General features: G+C 33.8%; 1 protein-coding gene across 3 annotated transcripts in view; it reads left to right on the top strand.

The window, feature by feature from the left end:
• Positions 1–22,871, top strand: part of retn (retained) — a 60,834-nt gene that overhangs the window by 30,912 nt on the left and 7,051 nt on the right. For all 3 annotated transcript variants that reach the window (XM_088033913.1, XM_088033922.1, XM_088033905.1), the window contains exon 4: positions 10,182–10,254. In XM_088033913.1, coding sequence (XP_087890039.1) covers positions 10,182–10,254 — 73 coding nt within the window. The remainder of the gene's footprint in view (positions 1–10,181; positions 10,255–22,871) is intronic.

Below are 22,871 nucleotides of genomic sequence, written 5' to 3'. Positions count from 1 at the left end.
CATAATATTCCAACTCCAAATATTTTGAAAACAGACGATTCAAAACTAAAAACCAGTAGATATCAGAGTCTATTTCGTCAGACCAATGTTCAGTGTACTTGCTGCCTTTTAACACTTGTTTTCACACCACTTCTTGTGCTTAAAGATACATAATAAATTAGGCACATTTCGAAGCCTTTTGTGCGTCTTTGAGGACTGAACTTGAACTTGACGTCCAATGACTTTCTATTGATTCATTACTTTTCGTTTTTTGATCTTAATTCCAAAATTTTCCAACAAAAATTTAAACATTTCGATTCTTGCTAAAGCATCTCAAATTTCCAGGATAATTTTTTGATAACTTCTTAACTTTGGTGGTGCCAAAAACAATAAAAAGGAACAAAAGGCAACGTCTATCTCCATGCAAAAATGATTTCGTTTGCGCAGGTAGATTTTTGGGGATTAAATAGGTAAACACGTTTATAGAAGCCAAATGGTAATGATAGGTGGTAAATCTTCCTGGAAAGCCCACGGTCGAAAGATTAAGCATTGAAATCTTTTAGAAAGTGGCTTAGTCCTGGTGGAGAAGAAAGGAATTGTGGTCAATTCTTTGAAATAGTTTTGTTTCAATTAATTTGTCTTGGTTTTCACTTCTGGGTGTGCTTAAAATTGAGGCCAGCTATGCAGCAAGTGTAAACATATCAAAGTAAATAATAATTCTCGACCACCCTATTTATCTTGTAATATCCTTAGTTATCGCGATATTAGATTATATCAACCTACACCTCACTAAACGGCCACTCAACCCGTGTTCAAATATGATAATACGAATAGCAAATGAGCTGTCTATGTGATGAATTACAGGGTCCCACTCCTCCGCGCCAGCTACGTCTGTAAATACTTTATAATTACACACCGGTCTGCTTTGATTCCGTTCTCTAATGAACGTCGTAATAGCTGTTTAAACAGCTCTCACCCCCCTCGTGTAGGTCGATTATGCTAAATAAACGCTGCTCCTATTCACCACCATCGGAAAAAATGTAAATAACTCGAATTTCTCAAGTGCAAGAAGCAGTAAAGTTGTGCGTTGGTGTTTTGGCTCCGCTTAAAACACCAAGTTAAATCCCTGACATGAAGGTAAAATCTGGTAATCCGTGTAAGCTTGGAAGGGAAGCTGTTTACCCAGCCTCCACCTCACAAATTTACTCGTAAGTCCAGGGGCTAAATTTCGTATACCTGGAATTACCAGGAATCGTACCCACCACCCACCAATTTCAGTTATCGCCAATTCGTCATGAGATGGCTTAGTTTTGTTTCCGAGCACATTCAAATCAAATCGTGTTGTCGAAGAGTGGTCATAATAGTGCAACATGGACAAGTCAGATCTCTCGGAGGTCAGTGCATGTTTAATTTAATGCCACAAGCTTATTAACACTTGTTGGGTTCACTTTGGGTTTTACTATTTAAAACTAGGCTCTTGTTAACGCCAGCCTGCTAATTAATGATGTAAATAGTTTTAAATACAAAGCGTTATATTCTTACGTTTTTATATTTTATTAACCATAATGGTAGGTGTTGTGTTTTTATATCCGATACCTGAAGGTCTGTGTTGGTTTTTATTTGGTTTCTTCTAGTGATTTGTACATTTCTTTGTTTATTCTTTTATTTAATAAGTCGACGTGTGTGGGATTCGTTTTATGGTGCTTTATTAAGTGATGAATTTAACACTGTACTTTTATTATTGTTTCATTAACAGTTTCCCAATCTGACGAATCCTAAGTGCGTATTTTCAATATTAAAAGCCCCTCAATAATTTAATTAACGTGTCCATTAGATACTTTACCAAACGTGATTAATACCAGTGAACACTTTTTATTATATCACGTGAGATCTAATTGAGCTTGACGTCTCCTATTACTTGTCTGACCATTTACAAAATTAATTACATTAAGCAATCAAGAATACTTAATTTTCATTGTTTGTAATTTATTTAGCACGTTATTTTTATAATCTCTCACACATTAATATATTCTCTGTGAACTGCGACTGCCTTGACAACTGATGAATCATTAGGGAAACTGCCAACTCCAAAAGTAAAAATAAATTCAATCTTCGAATCTTCTGGATTAGTCACTGATAACTACCGAGCATAATTCTCAAAACTTTCAGGGAGCAAAAGTCAATTAAGTCGATGATTAAGTAATTAATTGTTATTGTTCACTACAATGTATGACAATAATATGGAAATAACATTTAACATTTCTATTAAATTTCGATTTACGATGCATTGTATAAAGTCATAAGTATTATTAGTTTTCTTTGCACGTAGTTGTTATCAAGAGTTTTTTGTCCGCACAGCCTAAAGAAATCGAAGCACTGTCAAGATTTGCAGGTGTTGTCAATAAAAACGAATAAAAATCTCGTATTTCGGCTCTTTTTGCAGCTCTGGTGCTCATTTTAATAACAAGATGAAATTTCCCAACAGATGAAAAAAGTGGCTACGTTAGACAAAGTTGCCGCTCTTCGAAAGTGTATTTAGAAATCAGTTTACATCATTCATTGTGTCTTCAACAAAAGTGTTCCAAGAGTCAAGGCGTTGAGTGTTTGCATTGTAGTCCAACTTCTCTGAACGCAGTTGAATAGGATCCTTTACTCTAAAACAAAATTTGATTTAAATGTAAATATGTCATTGATGAAGTGCACAAAACTAACATTTTTGGCGGGAATTACCGTTTGTTATTATCCTTAAATAATAATCAAATAATTAGAAAGTCGTACTTTTTTATTAGTGAATTCAAACTGAAATTGCTATGACGTAATAAGTTCAGGCCAATCAGCTCGTGCAAACGAGTGAGAATGGTATTGAAATTCTTTCTCTATTTGTCTCTTGTGTGCGGTCCAAAGCGCAAGTCAGGAATTATGACGTAGGTGGATCAAAATAATAAACGAAGTTTTTGACATAAATATTGATTCATATGCAAAATAAAAAAATTAAAAAAAAAGTAAACGAGCCCATTTGGTAATTTGTCTTATTAAAAATACCTAAAATGATTGTTGGTGTTTTTATTTCTAAGATGCTTGAAAGGAAATACTTTTATTTTTAGATTAGATACGAGGAAGCAGCGATAACTATTATACCGCAAGGTGGCGATTTTACAAAATGAATTATGGTGACATGTAAGAAGTGTGGCGAATGAAATACGAGCGGATTTTAATTAAGGAGAGCACAAAACATTTTGTCTTCCCATTACAACATTAGTAATATTAATAGGAATGAAGTCTGTCCCTTCCAGTGTGGTGGGGAAAGGAGGAAAGTTTATTTTGGGTATTATTCAGTCATCGATTTAGTTTATTGCTATATTATGCATGGAAATTAAATGGCTATATTTATTTTAATAGAAAAATTTAATTGCCATAGAATTAAGGAGGTGAACGGCACCTTTGTTCGAATAGACCGCCTGGAATTTATTAACACAATGGACTGATATAAAATCCAATGTGGCATTAAAAATTTTATGTTCCCTAGAAACATATTTCATATTAATATTCATTTTTAATGTGATTTTTATTATTGTCGGATATCGGCTCTATGAGCTTTTTGTGTCTGGATTTTTTGTAATACAGAACACACGGATTTTATGATTGTTTAAATTAGATCCATCAAGTAACCCAGTGTTGATCAGGTTTCAATCAAACCGGCGCGCGGCGCTAGTTACTTTTTCTGTTCTTCAAGTCCGTATAAAATAACAAACCCTCAAAGTTTTATGTTTTTTTCGCAGAATTCATCTGGAACCGACCAGAAGCAAATAGTTTCTGTAGTCGTAAAATCAATTCACACCTGTCAAGTGTTGTGTAGCTATTAAGATCAGTACATTAAAAATATTATTTATCAATTACTCCATTTGTCATAAAGTTTTAATGATTTCACATTGACGCTTCATTTATGCATCTATATAACCACAAGGTTATAATAAAAGTTCCATTTGATAATGGCCCATTGTTTTTCTCAACATTGTATTGTTATTCAGTGAGTTTTATGATCATTTACTTATGATGGATATCCAATTTTTATGAATTAAGTTTTATTGGTAATTTATGTTGACTTTGTCCGTGACATACGCGCCCACGGTTTTCAATAACGCTTTTGGAAAAAGGCACTAAAGCTCTGTAAATTATTTAATAGCGCTTGTTCTGATGAGTCTAGAATGTTGTTTTAATCACATTAATCATTTCCTAAGAACTACAAGTCCCATATTGGTATCGATAAATCAGAAAAGCACGTATCCTTTGGATAGAGCAGTAAATTTCATCCCTGACCTGTGAAAAGTGACACCCCACAGCGTTCCTCGTTAATTACTTAAACCAGTGTAGTTTAATACACTTTATAAAATAAGAAATGTAATCAAAAGATTTTCCCTCAGGCCTGACGAGTTCATTATCGCGAAGAGTCGCAACCCTTCTTTTCTTGTATTTGCCGCTCGTTGCTGGCAACTGCAAGCAGGGGCACGACTACAGGTTAGTGTTTTTAATTTAGAACATGTCAACGATACTCATGATAGATGATTTGGTGTGGGCTGCACAATCGTTGTAAAAAAGGGAATTAATTGTTTTTGAGGTGTGTTATAGTTCTATGATGATGGTATTCCGATTAATTTCGTTTTGTTTTAATCGATTTATTATAAACGTAGGTGTTCAATATTAATGGAATGAATTATTGCCTGTAGAATTCCACACGTGATCGGAAACGTGTGTTGTAGCCAATGGATCATTTTTTAAAACACTTTTTCAAATGGGTGGCATGTCATTTCGAGTTAAAACACTACAAGGCAAAATTTTTAATTTGACTACATAATCACTCGAACCCTTATTTGGGTTTGTAGATAATGTTTGTGAAATACTTAAATTAAATATTTATTTTTAAGCCATTTGATAATGTTGATCCTTTACAGCATGGTCGGAAATAGCGGAACTATTTCAAAACTTTAGACATTACAGTTTGATGGATTGTTGCTGAAATTTATTTGCATGGAAGTACATTTTTTTCTGACTATTTTTAAGCAAAATTTCTTTGATATAAATACTTTATATCTTCCAAAAAGTGAACACAATAATATGAAATCGAAATTGCACTTTTGTGTTGTGCTTACAATTTTAAAAGTTTATTTTTTTGATATTTTTAATCGGAGCTACCAAAATAATTATTTACATTTGAGCAAAACCGTAAGTCAGAAGATTTATACGGCTCGACAACAGTGCTCTTTGGCCGACGTAGGCGGCATTTGCTGGAGAGACACAGTGAATTAAAAATGTTGCTTTGACACATCTGTCAATTCTTTCCAAATATCCATATTTTCAAATCTTCTAAAATACGGCGCTATCGACAAAATAATTTTGATTTCTAAGGTGGAAAAATTATCTTAAGAAACAAGAGAACTTGTGTAAATAACATTTTGGTGTATAATCTTCGTTACTTTCCTTTTATATTGCCATCTGTGCAACGGAAAAGTGTGCTTTACAATTCAAGAGACCACAGGATCTATACAGACCTAAATCATATCATTTTCGAACAAATGCATAATAATTGAGAAATACCCGAAAACACTATTTTTCTTTTTTTTTTAATCAATCACAAACTTAGGGGCTTAAAATATCTACTTTTAAATTGGAAAATAAGAGATTAATATCTGTATCAATCTAACAATCGATCAATCTTTTATTCAAGGATCTGTTCGCTTAACTCCCTATCTTTCTGTTCTTTTATTTTAATCTTCGTCTTTATATTGATATTATTTTTCTGTTTTATCAGAGGTGTACTTATCTACTATGTTCATCAATTTCTCAATCTATCCAGCCATTATTCTCTCGATTTGTCTGGCCATCGGAATTCATTTGTGGGCCTGCTTAATTTGTTATTATTTTTGTCCATTTAATCTCATGAAAAATTGAGCAATATTAAGCTCGTCTTCTAAAATATGCAACTAAGAATTTAATCCAACTATTGACAGTTTTATGAAGATTACAAAAAAGGCGAAAGCACAAAAAGCGCTAACGGCCGTATTTCCTCGCAGTTTCAAAACAAGGAAGACCATCCCCAATTAAAGCGTGTGACAATATCGTGTGAAACACGATGAAAGTTATTAATTCAAAGGACAACGACCGATCTATTGAAAACACGTTAGAAACCAACCCCAATCGCTCAGTCATATGTAAAAATAGCAGGAAAATATTGAAATTTTGCGTAACGAGACAAGAATCACAGTTAAGGGAGGCGTCCAAGCATTATAATCACCCTAATTATCGGAGTACTACCGGCACGTCAGTATATTGTAAGTCCATATTGTGGCATTGTAAAGTGACAATGCATGTAAACATCATATTGAATAGTGTATTGTGGGTTAGAGGGCTCGCACAATGGTCGAGGGTTCTTTTCAGTGACGCTATACGTGGGGTCATATCTCTTGGTTACCTTCTTTTGTCGAAAGTCAAGTGATTTGATTGTGGTTTGTTTATATTTTGAAACGCTTATCAGAGTTACACATCTACCCTGTTATCTCAAATGTCATCGGTGAATACATTTTAATAAAATTTGTATTAATTTTCCAACACCTTTGGTGGTATGATAAAATGGAGACCATAAAGGTTACTCTTTGTCATTCCAAAACGCGCAAATTACTAAAAATAACCTTGTCTTTAAACTCGAACTTTTTATCTGTAAAACACAAAATTTTAATAACAACAATACATTTCATGAATTATTCATTTGTCGATAAATTTTATACATTTATTATGCGATAGTAACGTTTTCCAAGGATATGCTTTATTATTTTCTCGATTATTACCATTTTATTTTATTTGTCAGCACGTTTAGTTTCATGAATCGTTACTTTAAATTTTAATTGATAACAAGTTTTATCATTTTATTGTTCGCATGCGGGCGGAAAAGTCGTTTTTTTCTATAAATTTATGTGTGCTTTTATGATAAGCACCTTACGCAACAATACTCGTTAAATTTAAATGTACCTGCATCATTTTTATAATATTCTTATCATGACTTGAATTTTATATTATTTACACCATTGACAACAGTCTTTCTGCAATTTTATTGTTATTACTATTTACAAAAAATTCTATTCTATGTAAAGTTTAATGTCTATGACTAAGGCATGTGTAGAAAAATGTCGATTAGGTATTTAGATTATGCCTAAAACTTTCCGTATTTTGCTATCTTTTAGGTAAATTAAATATTACCTTGATCAAATTTCTTATCGCTAATAGAAATGTGCATTGTTTTGCATACCAATCTTCCTTCGCAATTTATGTGACCTTTTAAATTCTGCAATTTGCAACTTTGGTGTTACATTTGTCATAAAGGACCTTTAATACAATCACGAGTGCAACTCATAATTAAAACGCATACCTATGTAAGCACCAACAACATCTAATTTAGCTAATAGTATTGAATTATGAGTTGCTGAGCTTTCGCTGAAAAATTTTACATTTGATCTTATTTTCTTAGATTGATTACTATCGATTAACGAGCTTACACGAGGGTCTTGATGAGCGCTAAGCGCTTGATTGATGCAGAACTCCTCCCAAAAAAATGACGGATGATCCTCTGTTTTAAAAATTCTGCCAGTAGTCATTTAAAACTGCTTGAAGAACCTCTTTGATATAAAAACGGATTTTCAAGACGGCGAAGGCACAAGATAAAATCTCCGAAGCGAAAAGTTAACACACGTTATAAGTGCTCCAAAAAAAGCTATCAATTATTTCGAGCATCTCGTAGAAAAAGAATAGACGCTAGCACCTCGACGACCACCATCAGAAGCTGAGTTAATACAGTGTAGCAGCCGGTCGTAATCGCTTGTAATGTGGTGTTAAAACATCGGCCATTGTTGTGAGGTGGGGTTGTGGAGGTTAAACATGGTCATTAATAACCCTGGTTAACTAATCTGTCCGCCGTAGCCATCTATCTTTACAAGTTACTTTACCAAGCCCGAAGCGACGCGCATTCAGTGCAACCTCGATTACTACAATAACAAATTTATGAATTACGATTTTTATTTTTGAGATATGAGGTACCACTCGCCTGCAGATTTTATTTATAAATGGCTTATGGTTGCTCTTCCAACTTTAATTTACGTGCTATTTAATTAAAGCTTCACCTTTGCTAAGTACCTAGGCTCAAATTGTTGAGGTACTCTCAAGCACAACGAAGTACCATCTGCAGCCCTTTTTAGTTCTTCGCAAAGTTTTACGCTATTTTTAACGGTCTGTCGAGTTTGAGATTTAAACTTTTATAAAAAATTCAAAGTTGCTTTCAGGGGTACTAACAAATTTCAAATTTTGGGGCTCCACTTATTTATTATGTATTTGTAAATACATTTACAAGAAGATCTGATGAGTATGAATTTTTTTGATTTTTATTTTTAATAAGGATTTTGAAAGTACTTATATTATTTATGTAGTCTCAAAATTTCTTTGTTTTGGTGGGGTTCAAGTTCTTGAAATTTGATAAAAATTTGAGAAATGTTCGTTCAACAATAAATAAGTACCGCCAGCAAAGTTTTTTTTTGACTTAAAAGCTGATTTTCTATAAAGTCGATGTAGGGATAAAAAATTACTTTTCCATAAAGACTTGAAAAAAAATTGAATTTATTTATTGTCTCAGAACAACTTTTTTTTATTATTTTAAGTGAGTTTAAGTTAGTTAAGATGAAGGAACAATATAATATACTATCGCGGAATCAAAATTTCGAACATCAAACTGATTGATGTTTAAAAATTGTAAACTGTCCTTTGTCTTTATAACCTTAAAATTTATAAACGGTACAGCAAGTGGCAGAAATTGACTTTGTACGTCAGTCACAATGACAATAAAGGTTGCTTTACATTGCCATGTCAAAAAGTGATGTTCGAAATTTTGATTCCGCGACAGTAATTTTGCTAAATTTTTCTACTGAATCAGAAGCCTTCGCTGGACGGTATCTAAATAAGTTTAGAATTCTGGATTTAACCAAAAATTTGGTTTTCACTAAAAATTGAGATTTTTGAAATTTTGTGATTTAAATTACAGCTCATGTAAAGGTAAAAGTAGTACCACTGCTGGTTCAGCAGAGTTCAGTTTGCAATTAATTAATTTCCAGTACTTTTCACTTGAGGCTGTAGACAAACAAGCACGGACGAGTGGTTTCTCAAACTGCTAAATGTCACCAAGTCTTGAAAATCGCTCATAATGACGCCGATATGAGGATTTTAATAATCTCTTTGCATTAAAGGTCCACGATGGCTATAATTAGAAACGGACTAAATGATGTGTAATTAATATCCAGTAAAAAAGTTAATTTGGAAATGGTAATTAATGTTTGAGATAATTTAAAGTTGAAGGATAAGCTCCAATAAAACACAGCATAAAAAGTTTAAAGCCAACAACTTTAAAATACCACACAACACAAACATTTGAGATGATGTGGGCATGAAAATGAGGAGTTCATAAACACAGCCCTGAAACTTTTACGCAATTAATCATAATATTATCCACCTTAGCTTTTTCTTTATGGGCTCTTTTATTTGACGTATTAAACTGATTAAATTTTATGGAGGGTTTGCCGCCTCAGGACAGCGACGATTATAAAAATGCAATAAAAGCGCGGATATTTCTTCGCGAGATTCTTTAAATACCCCATTTTAATTTCATAAAGTATCAGCTTTTATGATCGGCTTAAGCTGCTACCGTCGAATTAGTACTCGGCATTAAAAAATGAATGTTTGCAAATATGTGTGAAAGGTCATTTTATTATAATGAATTCCAATTGATTTTAGTGATTGTGGTATCTTTGTTACGCGTTGCTGTTGTAATTAGTTTTGTGACGGAAAGAGAAGTTCATGCACAAAGCTCGAGCTTTATCGACAATGTTAAACGTGATACGAACAATGTGGATATTCTAAAACGACATAATTTATTGATAAGTGTATTTCCGCAATAATATTAATAGGTACAATATTACGGTTTTTGATAAACAAGTTTTCCTAGAATTTTAATGCTGCGTTATTATTGTAGTCAACATTGTAGCATTGTGGCGTTTACGTCCGTTAATTACACGAATAAACCAGCTCGAGTCTTTAAATAATCCATAAATCATACGTCTTGCCGTAATTTCTTCTTTCAATAGCTCCGTTGATAAATTAATTTTTTGTTTTAGTTGTACGAAATCAATGACGACCCGAAAAGGAAAGAATTTCTTGATGATCTCTTCTCGTTCATGCAGAAGCGAGGTAAGTGCATTTTTCCCAGTAACCATATTTCTTAGAATTTCGATTTCACCCCCCCGAATAATAGAATTTGCCTGCACAACAATTGACTAACAAGAATTCAAGATGAGTAACACGACAACAATGCAAATGTCTCTAAACGGTAAATGTTTTATCTTCTGCTCATAAATCAGCACAGATTTACTCAAAAACATCGGTAGCTTCTTTACCGCGATTTCATCACCTTAAGTGGTATCTATCAAGTTTCGGGGGGTATTATTAAGCTATTACAGGGGTCTGTCGCTACTGTTTAATTCTTCAAAATTGCCGAATCATCGTTTTTTTGAGAACGGGATCCAACTAATTTTTAGAACGGACTTTAACCTGAAAAGGACCTAAATGATAACTAATTTTACTTCCAGTTTTCCGGGTAAAAGAAGACCACCTTGTTGTCCTTGGTGGCGGTGCGGTGGTGCCAAATTACATTTTTTTGGCAGAAGCGCTTGAGGAAATTGAGCGCGTCTCGACTTTTTCATGTTTGTCACTACTATAAAAACTACAATCAATTAAATATAAGTATTTGGTTTAATAGTTGCCCCAGTTTTTTCTCTGGGTGTCTGCAGATGATATTTGAAAGCAATTATAATGCCCGCGTTTCTTCTTTTTATATGACTGAACATTATATTAACAATTTATTATAATGTTGGAAACAGTTTAACTTTATATTCACATGTATTGTGCAAAACTTTTATCATTTTTGATTAACATAGATAGTGTAACGGCGCTATTAATGCAAGGTATTGCATAATTGTATACACAAATGCCTATAAATTGAGTTTTATTTCCTGAGTGGCACAAATATTTTTAGGTAAGTAAATCGTGTCGTGCAGTTTAAGGTCGTTTTTAACATGTTTAATCTTATTCCAAAACATATAAAACTTCCAATTATTTTCAAAATTCTATTCAGAACTTGCATCCAATTTTCTCAGAGCTTGGGCTTAAATAATGGACTTTTTAGAATATAAAGTAGAAATTGTAAGTAGATAACATTGAAAAATGAACTACTGCAAGTACATAATTATAATTTGAAACACAATTTATTTACTAAAGCAAAAGATAAGCTGCTAATCATAGCCTGTGCCGATATACACCTATCGACTTGTAAGTTCGAACCAAAATCAAAGTTACGATTTACTTACAAGAGTCTCAAATTAATTTGAATAATATGGAAAATCAACAGGCGGAAGGTTTATTAACATTACAAAAATCACAAATTTAACTGCCATTTATTTATCTTGCACCATAAAAATAAAAATTCAAGTGCGTAGTTAGATACCGCACTAATGATATGTTTACATATAAATAAATTAAAAGAGGCACTATAATAACAGTGAACTTTTTATCCATAAGGGTCAACCCTAGTTTGGAACTTCGAAAACAGATATTAAGATTTTTTTGCTTAAATAGCACGTGCTTGGCATCAAAAAGGGGTGGCGAAAGGAAACGTGTCACTGAAGGGATTGTGGACCCTGTCGGTGTCTGCTATGCTTAGGAACAGACAACAGTATTTCATTTGGCAGATGCGAAAACATTCACCAAATTCTGGATGCATTTTAATGTCGGAACTGGAGAAGACTGCGCGTTTACTTTTTCATTTTTTTTCTGACGCTGCATCGATGTAACAAATACAAAGTTATTCAAATCAATCTCAGGTTCAAGAATCAATTCAGAACAATGACTATAAAGAGAAGACCACCAAGATGTCCAGATTTAGATCCGCTGGAACTACAAGAAATGACGATCTCATTAGTACTTTCTTTTCTTTTTTTATGGTGTTATTGCGAAAAACAAGAGAGTTCTCTACCTTGTCAGTATTGAGGTTGTGCATCTTTCTCTCTCAGAAAAATTAAATATTAGAAACCTTGCAATTGGTATGAAGGTTCGTGTATGCACGTTATGATCGCGTGTAAGATCGTTCGCCGATCCGCATCTAGCCAGCAGGGTGCAAATGCAACGACCAGTGGTACTCGTCACAATTGAATATTTCAACAGCTGACGTTTTTTCAGAAAGACTGCTTATGCATATAATGTGTTTTTTGCCGCATCTTTCCGAATTTATGGTAACACAGTAGTAAACATGGATTTATAAGTTTATAACTGAATTTTTTGGAGACTATGCCCACTGGCCTTGGTTCTGGTTGTTTTTCGAACGACCTATTCAATTTGCTTCTCTAACAAATTTAGGATCGTCACGATAAAAAACTTGGTCGACGCTACTGTGTTATTGTATGGCGAGGCAAGTAAAACTGTGATCTTCCTTTCCAAGAAACTGCAACTCAAATATAACATTACTAACATTTTAATAATTTTAATAGCTGCACGATTCCTTTAGGTCACGACATAATTAGGACAATTTTCAGATGCCAATAATTTCAATGTAAGATTATATTTATGGAAATGAAAAATAGTGCAAAAAATCTTGTCTATGTTATTATGAATATCACGTGTTGCGGAAACCTGTTGCTGAATTGGACTATTGCCTAAAAATATAAATTAATATAAATATTTAGAACCCTAATGACATGTGTCGAGTAACTTTTTCTAGGGTAAAAATTAGTTGACCAAAGCTGGGTAATAATATGAACAAATGGAAAAAAATGTACTGGAGAAGTGGAAAGTCATTTTGAAAGTGGAATGGCCGCCTGATTCCGAATCTGAAGTTAGTTTTGCTACATCAGGGTCGGATGGCTATACTTCGTTGGGAAGCTTATTTAATTACCTTTTAATGATGTATTATAAAGTTTCATGATGTTGCAAGCTGTTAAGCAAAACTGAAAACACTAAACTAAATTATTTTACAAATATCTTAAACCCCTCATCTGATGGAGTAAAACGGGCTTCAGATTCGGAATCAAGATTCAATTTCCACTGCTCCAGTACAAATTTCGTAAAAAAATGTTGACCTGCGTATTTAATTAATTGACATCTCGGGTTAACCATCTATGAGGCCTATTCTTGAACCGCACGAGATGAGTCGTATACGAGTTGCCATCGGTGACTTGACGCGAACGCTAAATTCGCACGCTCGAGTCCGAGCGAAAGCCGTATTTTTGAACCGTACGAATCGAGACGTATAGAATTTCATCGGTCTTGATCGGACTCGCTTGAGCGTTCGCGTCAAGTCACCGGTGAGAAGGCGTATACGACTCGTATACGTCTCAACTCGAACAGTTCAAGAATACGGCTCTATATCTATTAAAATCGCCTCTGACGTGAGCTTTCTCCTTCTAATTAAATTTTAGTGAGTGAGTCACAGCAACTATAGAATTATTACGGTCGTTACTTCTAGAAACCATGATATTTGCAATTTCATTTTATATTTCATGTCGTTTACCTAATTACTGTAAGGTCAATATCGCGTGGACTAAAAGAGGCGGAGAACTCCTTTTTAAGATGTGCCCAGGAAGATTCAGCCTTTGTCTGTCCAGGTTGGATCCAACATTCTTACATTTTTATGATTCTATTAAAAGTATGATTTTTAACAGACATCTATACTTTGTAAACTTCTTGTAAACTTCACTTATGTTTTTAAAACATTCCAGCCGCTTAATGCTCACTAAACGTATTTGCGTAGATATAAAACGTTACCTTTAGTAAGTAATTAAGTGTGCTGTACACGTGTGACATCATAAAATACTAGTACATCTTTCGAAATAGCAAATACAATTCTCTTAATTAATGCTTGTTGGCGTATGAAGTATAAATACCAAATGACTGATTCTGAGAGTTTTATAATTTAATTTTTTTTTGCATATTCAGTCTAAATTGGCACCACCTTCTGTTCAAATTTCACTGGTCTCACTGCTGTATATGTCATTCAAAAGTGGCATAATTAAGATTTTACTTTTATCTTTTGTAGATTTTGAAATCATATGATACTAATGTCAAATGGAAACGTGATTGATGAGAACACATTTATAATTAGCGGACACTTCCGGCCTGTTTGTGTTGGCAGCCCTTATGAACGCATTCCCGTCATTCACCGTCTCCACCATTATGCTACTTTGTTGCCAACTTCACATGTGCTCCTACTTCTACCCTACTATATTAATCAAGCCGACAATGAGAATCTGGAAAGGTTGCCTGACAAAGAAATTTATAGTTTCCATAACACCTCAACATAGTGTTCATTTGACTAGATTTTAGTAACACTAACAACTGATTAACAAGTTGGGTCTATTGTTAGACGGAGCAAAACAGCAAGTTAGTATGATCTAGAAAACCGGTGATGACCGGATAATTGATTGGAAAAACAGTGATTGATGCATCGCGTACTGGTACAAACTCAGGTACTTTTTCCATTGACAAATACGTCTGAAGGCCATGTACGTTGTACCAAGTTTGTAATGTTTTCTGTATGAACGCTTGCGGCAAGTGACCGCGTGTGACAGACTGTAAATAAACTTCAAGTCAACACTCTACGACGGCTTGCTGCTTTTTGACCTGGCGTTAACTTCGCAGACAACACCTGTGCGCAACTAGAATGAAATTTATAGGAACGCGCCATAGACTAATTAATGGTTCTAAGATTCACCTGGGAGTGATACCGAGATTTCAATCAGAAAACTGAATTCATCCGGTAAATAATCTTTAGTTCAATATTTAGTTTACGTAAATAACACTTCAATGTCAAGTGCAAATCAGATATTTTAATCACAAACAAATTTTATCAAATCGAGTTACAACTAGAATGAAAGAAATATTACGTTTGCTTTTAAAACCGACGATTTACATTGAAGTTATGTGAGTTTTAATAGTTCCGGTTGCAAAAACATTATTGTTGTTGTTTTCACGATTGTTGAGTTGTTACAACAGAAGCAATAAATAAAATAATTTGGCTTCATACACGACCATTTAGCAGTTTAGTTTTTTATGCAGATCCCTTCTTTTTTGGATAAATGGTTCAATAACATATTCGGGATCAGTTACTTTATTTATAAGTATGTATTATCTCTCAGTGATTTCAATGAGCAGTGAGAATAGATCCTGAAAAATGGTAACCTAATGGGAAACACTAAAGAAGAAAGCAAAAGAGAAGACAGAAGAAAATCGTGAAAATGGAAGCATTTCCTCTACTATGAAATTAAATTTCTTCCCTACTAGTCGATAAAGAAAAGTGTATTTTGAGTTACCTGCATTAAGCTAAATATTTAGTGGAGATGGAAACAGTGACTTTTATTGGTTTTAGGTTAGAAAATTTTATTCAACAATTACAAATGATATCTTATTCTTCTAAATACAGCAGTAGCATGTTTTCACTAACATGAAATTTGCATTAGATAGTAAAAAAGTTAAATAATCTACTCGTCAAAAATAAACGTACATATAGACCTACCTTTGTGCACGGAAATGTGCTTGTAATGAAAAAATACATATAATAAACCACGGGAGAGAAGGCTTTTATGGCCAACGCTTTCTAATTTCCCTCGATCCTTCGGATCTTATACTCCCTTGGTAATATAATATTAATATTTTAAGGGGTTTTATCTGATACTATCGCGGAATCAAAATTTCGAACTTTCGAACATCACTTTTTGACATGACAATGTGAAGCAAGCTTTATTGTCATTGTGACTGACTTACAAAGTAAATTTCTGACACTTGCTGAGTCTTTTATAAATTTTAAGGTTATAAAGTCAAAGAACAGTTTACAATTTTTAAGCATCAATCAATTTGATGTTCGAAATTTTGTTTCCGCGATAGTATATATATATTATACTACGCAAACATGATTTTAATTTCGGTAAGACAATAAAGCAAATATGTCATTACAAGCAATGTTCTAAATGTTTGGCATCACAATTATTTAAACGTCCAGCATAAGCAATAGTCGTAAACGTCTAACAAAAATAATTGTGAACTCATATAAATAAACTTGTATCTGTCTGCCACAGCAAAGTTGCAACAAAGCTTTTGTTGCATTGAATCCTTCAGCTTCCACAGCCACAGCCGCCCATTCGTCCCAATAAAAGATTAGCATCGATCTAAACTTACAAACAAATCGACCTTTTTTTCGTATTTGCAAACGTGACATTTGGTCTTCCACGCATTTTGCAACAGTGTGACATGGATCGACGGTCTTCTGTTCTTTTCTGTGTGATCGCAATGGCGGCCGCTAAGCTTGGTCACTTCGCTTGAAACAATTGCTCTATACTCCACAGCCAACCGTGTAACTGTGAAATCTCATACATTGTAATTGAATGTAATTGTCCGGTCATACGCGCACCTACACCATATCTGCCTGAGCACGTTTTGCAAATTATTATTTTGAAGTTATAGTATTCAGACTCTCATTACGTTTTCTTTTATTTGCTTTATGATTATGGATTATGGAGGTTTGCATCATGCCTATAAGCATTCTATCTTCATATATTCGCATGGATTTACTGTACTGTGAAATTACCATATGCATGTTGAAAAAGTAACAAAATTTTTTAGATACATCGTCAACGTAATTTTGCTAATTTAGTGCCGGGCCTTGATTGCTTTCAACTAGATTTAAGAGTATAATGTGCTCCATTACAACGAGCTTTGACAGCCCGTTACTTATTTCTGTTCGATTCCATCGAACAATATTCTACCTGTTGAAAAAAATTAATTAAAAGGTTCGCCCACAAAAAGTTCACGTTTTAATTGCTGCCTGGCCTCATATAATTTTTATTCGATGGGGTTATTACGCGTCACAATGTTCCGAATCGTTTATCACAAGAATTAATCAAGTTGAAGGCAATTTACATCAATTTATCTGGAAGCAAGGCATTATGGTGCCAATACATTTCAAATATCGACTCTTTATGTGGGCATAAACAATATGTTGACAAGCTTGTTAATCGGCCTTCTGCAGACAATTACATGATCAACGGGGTACCTAATGGCACCTCGAACCAGACATGTTGATAACGTTTCCTATAATTACCATGCCTTTATTAATTGTACCATAAATAACGATCTTCGTAAAATACAGAAATTATAACACGATTGGTGACTGGTTTAATTTTTTGTAGCTATCTGTATTGTTTTCAAGCGACTTATTACTTTTTAATAGATGATCAGACACAATATATTTTCATGTTACCACGTCAGCAAGTTGTTTTCTGATCCAATTTTATTCACTTTTAATTAAACTCATTTCGTTGTGTAAAAAAGAAGATGAATTGTGAATAAATCAAAGAGGAGAAATCTGCGTGCGATGATAAAAAATAAACGAAGGGTTACAAATGATCTGTAAGAGACCTATGCATATTAATACAACATTATACCTAACCCAATATAGGATAATGTAGCTACGGGTGAAAATTAAATGAATCTTACTTCACGTCGTTATAAAAATGATAATTGGGTGAAGAAAGAACTAAAGGGTGGGATCGGAAAACCTGTCTATAACGATGATGGACGATACCTGTTAATCATATGCCACACTTTATTAAAAGTGCACCTTGGTCTGCACAATTTGGGTCACGTGAGACTTTCTTGTTCTTAGAAATGAAGATGACATCCGTATCTAATTACGACTTTACACCAGAATGCCATAAAGCTTCGCTTTGTAAAAATTTTATGCTAATGAAGCCTTTGTTTAGAATTAAATATATTAATGAAAAAAAACAACAAATGAACAACCATATTAAATGTTCAGTCATTTTCTCTTTATCTCATTCGTCAGTTTGTCATTTGCGTTTTATAACTTATAAATTGTTGTGCTGTATTTGAATATTAATAATAATTCTTGTTTGTTAAAGACGTTTTATATTTCCCGCTTCGTGATGTAGTATAGTTCCGGTGATTGCTATTTTCATTCATAACGATCACGTGACGAAACTTGTCAACCATTCTCATAATATTGTTTTTATAATTGACTCCGATCTCAACTACGCTATAAGTGGCTTGGTTCACAGGTGGTCCTCCGTGTGAGATTATAAATTAGCATTTATGAATACCGTAAATTTTAAAGCAGCGTTTGTGCCATATACGATTTGAAGGGGGAGGATCATTATTGTCAAGCTTACACAGAAATAAGTCGAGACTTTAATGCGATTTTTTGGTCTTTTGAATTGTAAAACACACTTTTCCGTTGCACACATGGCATACCGCGCTGTCAGTGCGGAAAAGTTGAAGCAGTGCGGCAAAAAAGTCAAATCGCTTGCAATTTCCGCGGCAAACATTGCTCAAAAGCCAACAACAATATTATTATTGTCTTATGCAGATTTTTCTAATAAACTTAATTGAGAGTTTACAAACCACATTTGCAGAAATTGTTGGTTCTTTGGGCTTTCTGGTTCTCAGGTTTTCGAGTTCCCAGATTTTTGAGATTTATGTTTTTGGCCTAAACATTTTGAATTTTGAATTGTCTTTTTCTTGGGATTTATCAAATTCTAAATTTACCTTGATGGGCTATTTTATATTTTTTATCAAAATTCTTAGAAAGTACCTATAATTGAATATTATATAAAAGAAAGAAATATTTATAAAGGACGTGACTTTAAAAACCTGAGAACCTATAGGAAGCCTAGGAGTATTATTTAAAGACTAACCAAAAGAAAATTTGGAAATTTGAAAAGCCAAAGACAAGAAGTCTGGAATCTAAGAATACCATTTGGAGGTTTATTGGATTATAAGCCTTCAAATGGTATTTGGTATGACCTGAAAAGCCTAGAACGATAACAATCATCTTGATATTTTAGTATCGCTTTTTTGCCAAACTCCTAAAAGCAACTAGACCTCTTTTCACAGATGCTAGGAAATAGGCTGCTCAGATGTTCTTCTCGTTAAAATATTGCATAAAGATTAATTTTTACCACATTATTAATAATTTTCTTGGACGCAGACTACAGTTACGTGCTGAAAATACATACTCATAAGAGAAACAGATGTAGATTTATGTCGAAGGCGTTATCAACGCAATAAAACCCAGTCAGTGTATTTATTGTTCAGCGACAATGGATTAAGCTTTTACAACACTACTGTCAATAAAACGCTGACCAAACAGCCATTTAATTGTAATTCGAGCTAATTTGATTTGATTCAAATCTAAATTTGGTTCTGCGAATCAGAATCAGACGAGTCATTCGGTTGATTCATAACTGTAACATAAAACTGTTGTAATTAGCATATTTTTACATGAGAGTCACAAATTTTATTATCACATAATATGCTGAACATTGATATGTCGAGTCTTTCCACTGCATGTTAAGAATTTGTTTACGTCAAAACCATAGCCCGCCTTTTCCGTTTTAATTTATGCTATTAATCCAGAAATATCTGCGATATAAAGTTAAAGTATCTTATAAATCAAAATTTTAAAACTCATTAAGCTTTCGGGTGGTTAAAAATTCATTTGTGCTGTGGCCAAATCAAAGACTAAGATGGTTTATTTTGAATCGTTTGTTTTGAGAATTTGTATCACAAATATTTGCGCAAAAAGTCGTGTTGTTATATTCAAATCCGATTAAAAAAAGGTGTAAGCACCACATGAAGAGAGTTGAAAACATGTGGCAGTAATTCGGCGAGCCATTAGCTCTTAAAATTTTTAGTATCGTCCCGATTATAAACGAAATCGTGGATTTTTACAAACAAATTTAGTTTTATACGCTATTAAATCGAATTTCTGATTTATGTGCAACAGCGGCACAACGGTTTAACGAAATGAACGATTTGAATTCTCGAAGGGTAAACTATTTTTAAGCTTTCATATACTGACTTTCTGTATTGTTTCACTTCAAACCGAGTTCGGTCCAGGTCCAGGTCGCGACGAGACTTTTTCGATGTTATTGCAACATATGTTTGTAAATAGACCTGCAGACAAGCGGTCTACATTAGAACAAGTCGGAGAATAAATTTAACTTCTAAGAACGGTCGTATAAAATACAATGTGCGACCCACCGTAACCAAACGATTCGTAGAAAATGAATGAAATTGTAAAAATGGCGGGTCTTTTGATCGCGGATCGTAAAACTGAATAAATTAAACTGCCCAGATTTAATTGTGTTACACGCCGGAGCTATGAAAAAACTGCCGTCTAATCATAATAAAATTCATCTTTTAGTGTCTAAACCACAGTTAAAATAACTTCATTATTTTGTCACTAGCTTTCAACACCAACAAGAATCTTCAGAAATATTGCCCCCAATAGAAATCAATTTTTGCCTAATCGGATTTCAAAACTTTTATCAGGCTAAATTTAATATTTCGAGAAATAACATTGTCAGGTGTTTAACTGTCTGATGTCAACGTTTTGATGCAGATATAGTGAACTAGATAAATAAAAGAAAGAATTGGAGCTGAACCAACTCTGCAACAAGTACCCAATTAAAATGAATCTTTTCGCAAAATTCATCATAACTGTTTGGAAAATTATTCCGACTGAAATAAATCTGTCATAATTAGAAGGTAGGAAGGTAGGCGGCGCTACTATTGTATAACATCGAAAAAAAGAACAAGAGCCGGTATATGGTATATGTATACTTCTGTCACTCATTCATTTTTACACTTGAGAGTTCAAAATTGTCATCAATGCTGCACCTTGCTGATGGTACTGCTTTTTTATTAAATAAACAGTTTTTTTTGAAGGTTTTTTTTTCGTTTGATTTGAGATTTATTTGCTATCCGACTAAAATGAGTCTAGAAACAAGGATGTGTAAAAAGATTATGATCGGAGTGAAGGAATAGGAAAAAAACCCGGATGTAATGAACAGAAATAAGAAAAAAGTAAACAGTGTATGAAACAAACTAAAGACTACAGAAAAGACAGATGAAGAAAACAAAAATCCGGAAACATCTCGTCATGTTTAAGAGTCAAAGACCAACAAGAAGAAAAATCAAAAGAAAACGGAAAACCTAATTTTACATATATTTTTTTGCCACTATACAAATTTGTGTCTAATTTAAAAATGAAAAAATAGATACTTTATTATATTGCCCCTGTGGGCACTTATTTAACGGTGGGAATATTTTTCGGCCAATCTATAATTATTTGCCAAAAGGTCGTGTAAAGCTGAATGTTTGGTAATAGATATGTACCATTACGCCAACGTATCTGCTGTTAATTTGAGTATTTGTAGCAACCGCAAAGGGTATAAATTAGTTCGTTCTTTTATTTCTGCATATGATTAGCATTATTAAAATTGGTATCAGGTGGTAGATATGTACATTCTTTTGAAATTTATTCAGCACACATGAGAATACCTTCTATGCAGGGCATCATACGCTTCGTTTTATAATAAGGAGAAATTACTGAAATTACTATGAAATGCATAATAATACGGTAGAAATGTGCAAACTATAATATTAAAATCATTTCGTGATCTACTAGAAATTCCAACAATTTCTACAAAATCAACGTAATTGTAAACACGTAATTTTCAGCGCAATTTCCATTGTTTACGTTTTCTTCGTTTTTGAATTTTCTGTTGGGTATAAAGGAAATCATTTCAGTGACAAGATTGAAGATACCACCGCGCTATTAGAAAAACTGTTTATGTGCCTCAGGAAAGTAAAGAAATGACGTAGATCAGAGATCGAGTCGTGTTGCCCTCAACGAGATCTAACACAAAAAGATTATTATTATCACGGAATCATTTCCATACCGATACTCTAAGGCAAGGCAAAAATAGATCATCGGTGGGTGAATTATTATTACTCCTTAATCTTCAATTAATTTTCGTCCGCGTGAAACACATCAATTTCCCTCTTTATGTTTTCCTTCGTTAATTGAGGTATCAAGCTTGGCAAACAATTTTGATTTATAAATATCCAAGACGTGCATGTCAAATCAAGTAAAAAGCAACAAAGAAATTTGGGCACCACGTGTTCCCGACCCCAAATGAAATTAGAGCGGTTATAAACTATTTTTATAATGATACTGTCTGCCTCTAAGGATATTTTTATTATTGTCACTAAGTCAATCTGATCATGTGAGTGTAATCAGTCACGGTTTGTCACTCATCCGTTTATTTTGTCACATTTATTGCTCAGGTATAATAATTCTATCCAAACACCGCCGTGTCGCTTCTTTTACGGTGACGACGCCGTTTCTACATTTTCTTTGAAATCTGCACGCATTTAATGCTCGCTTTTTATAGTAGCAACGGATCAACATTTGGAATCGTTACAAGTTTAATGGGGGTGATCTGATAGGGTGGTGTATAAACAAAAAGTCATCAAAGCCAAGAAGTGTAGCGGCTTACAATGTTACTCGCCTTTGATCAAATTATATCGAAAGAAGCGAATGAGCGGCGACACAGCAACAAATGATACATAAAACACAAACTGTTCTTTCATGTGCATTCCGACGGACCGGGGCTCGTAAAAGTAACACGGCGAAGTGCTATGAGACTCACTGCCACATGAAACTATAACTTACACGTGGTGACATTAATGGATCAAAACTGACGTAAGGTAAACCGGAGCTTCGATAAAAACATTAAAAAAAGGAGGAAGAAAACATCGTTACTGCGTGACCACCAACAAAGTGACAATGAGAGAATCCTTGGCACTTTGTTGCGGTTTTTTTTTGGAAAGACAGAAGGAGCTACTAGGTGAAAAAATATTGGGGAAAAGTGACACTTTTGGGGCTTGACGCGTAAATC

This window comes from Gnatocerus cornutus, chromosome 1 (assembly GCF_029298725.1).
Source record: "Gnatocerus cornutus isolate USDA-ARS CGAHR chromosome 1, icGnaCorn1.1, whole genome shotgun sequence".
In the NCBI taxonomy this organism is placed as follows: Eukaryota; Metazoa; Arthropoda; class Insecta; order Coleoptera; family Tenebrionidae; genus Gnatocerus; species Gnatocerus cornutus.
This window is presented reverse-complemented; position numbering and strand designations above follow the sequence as displayed.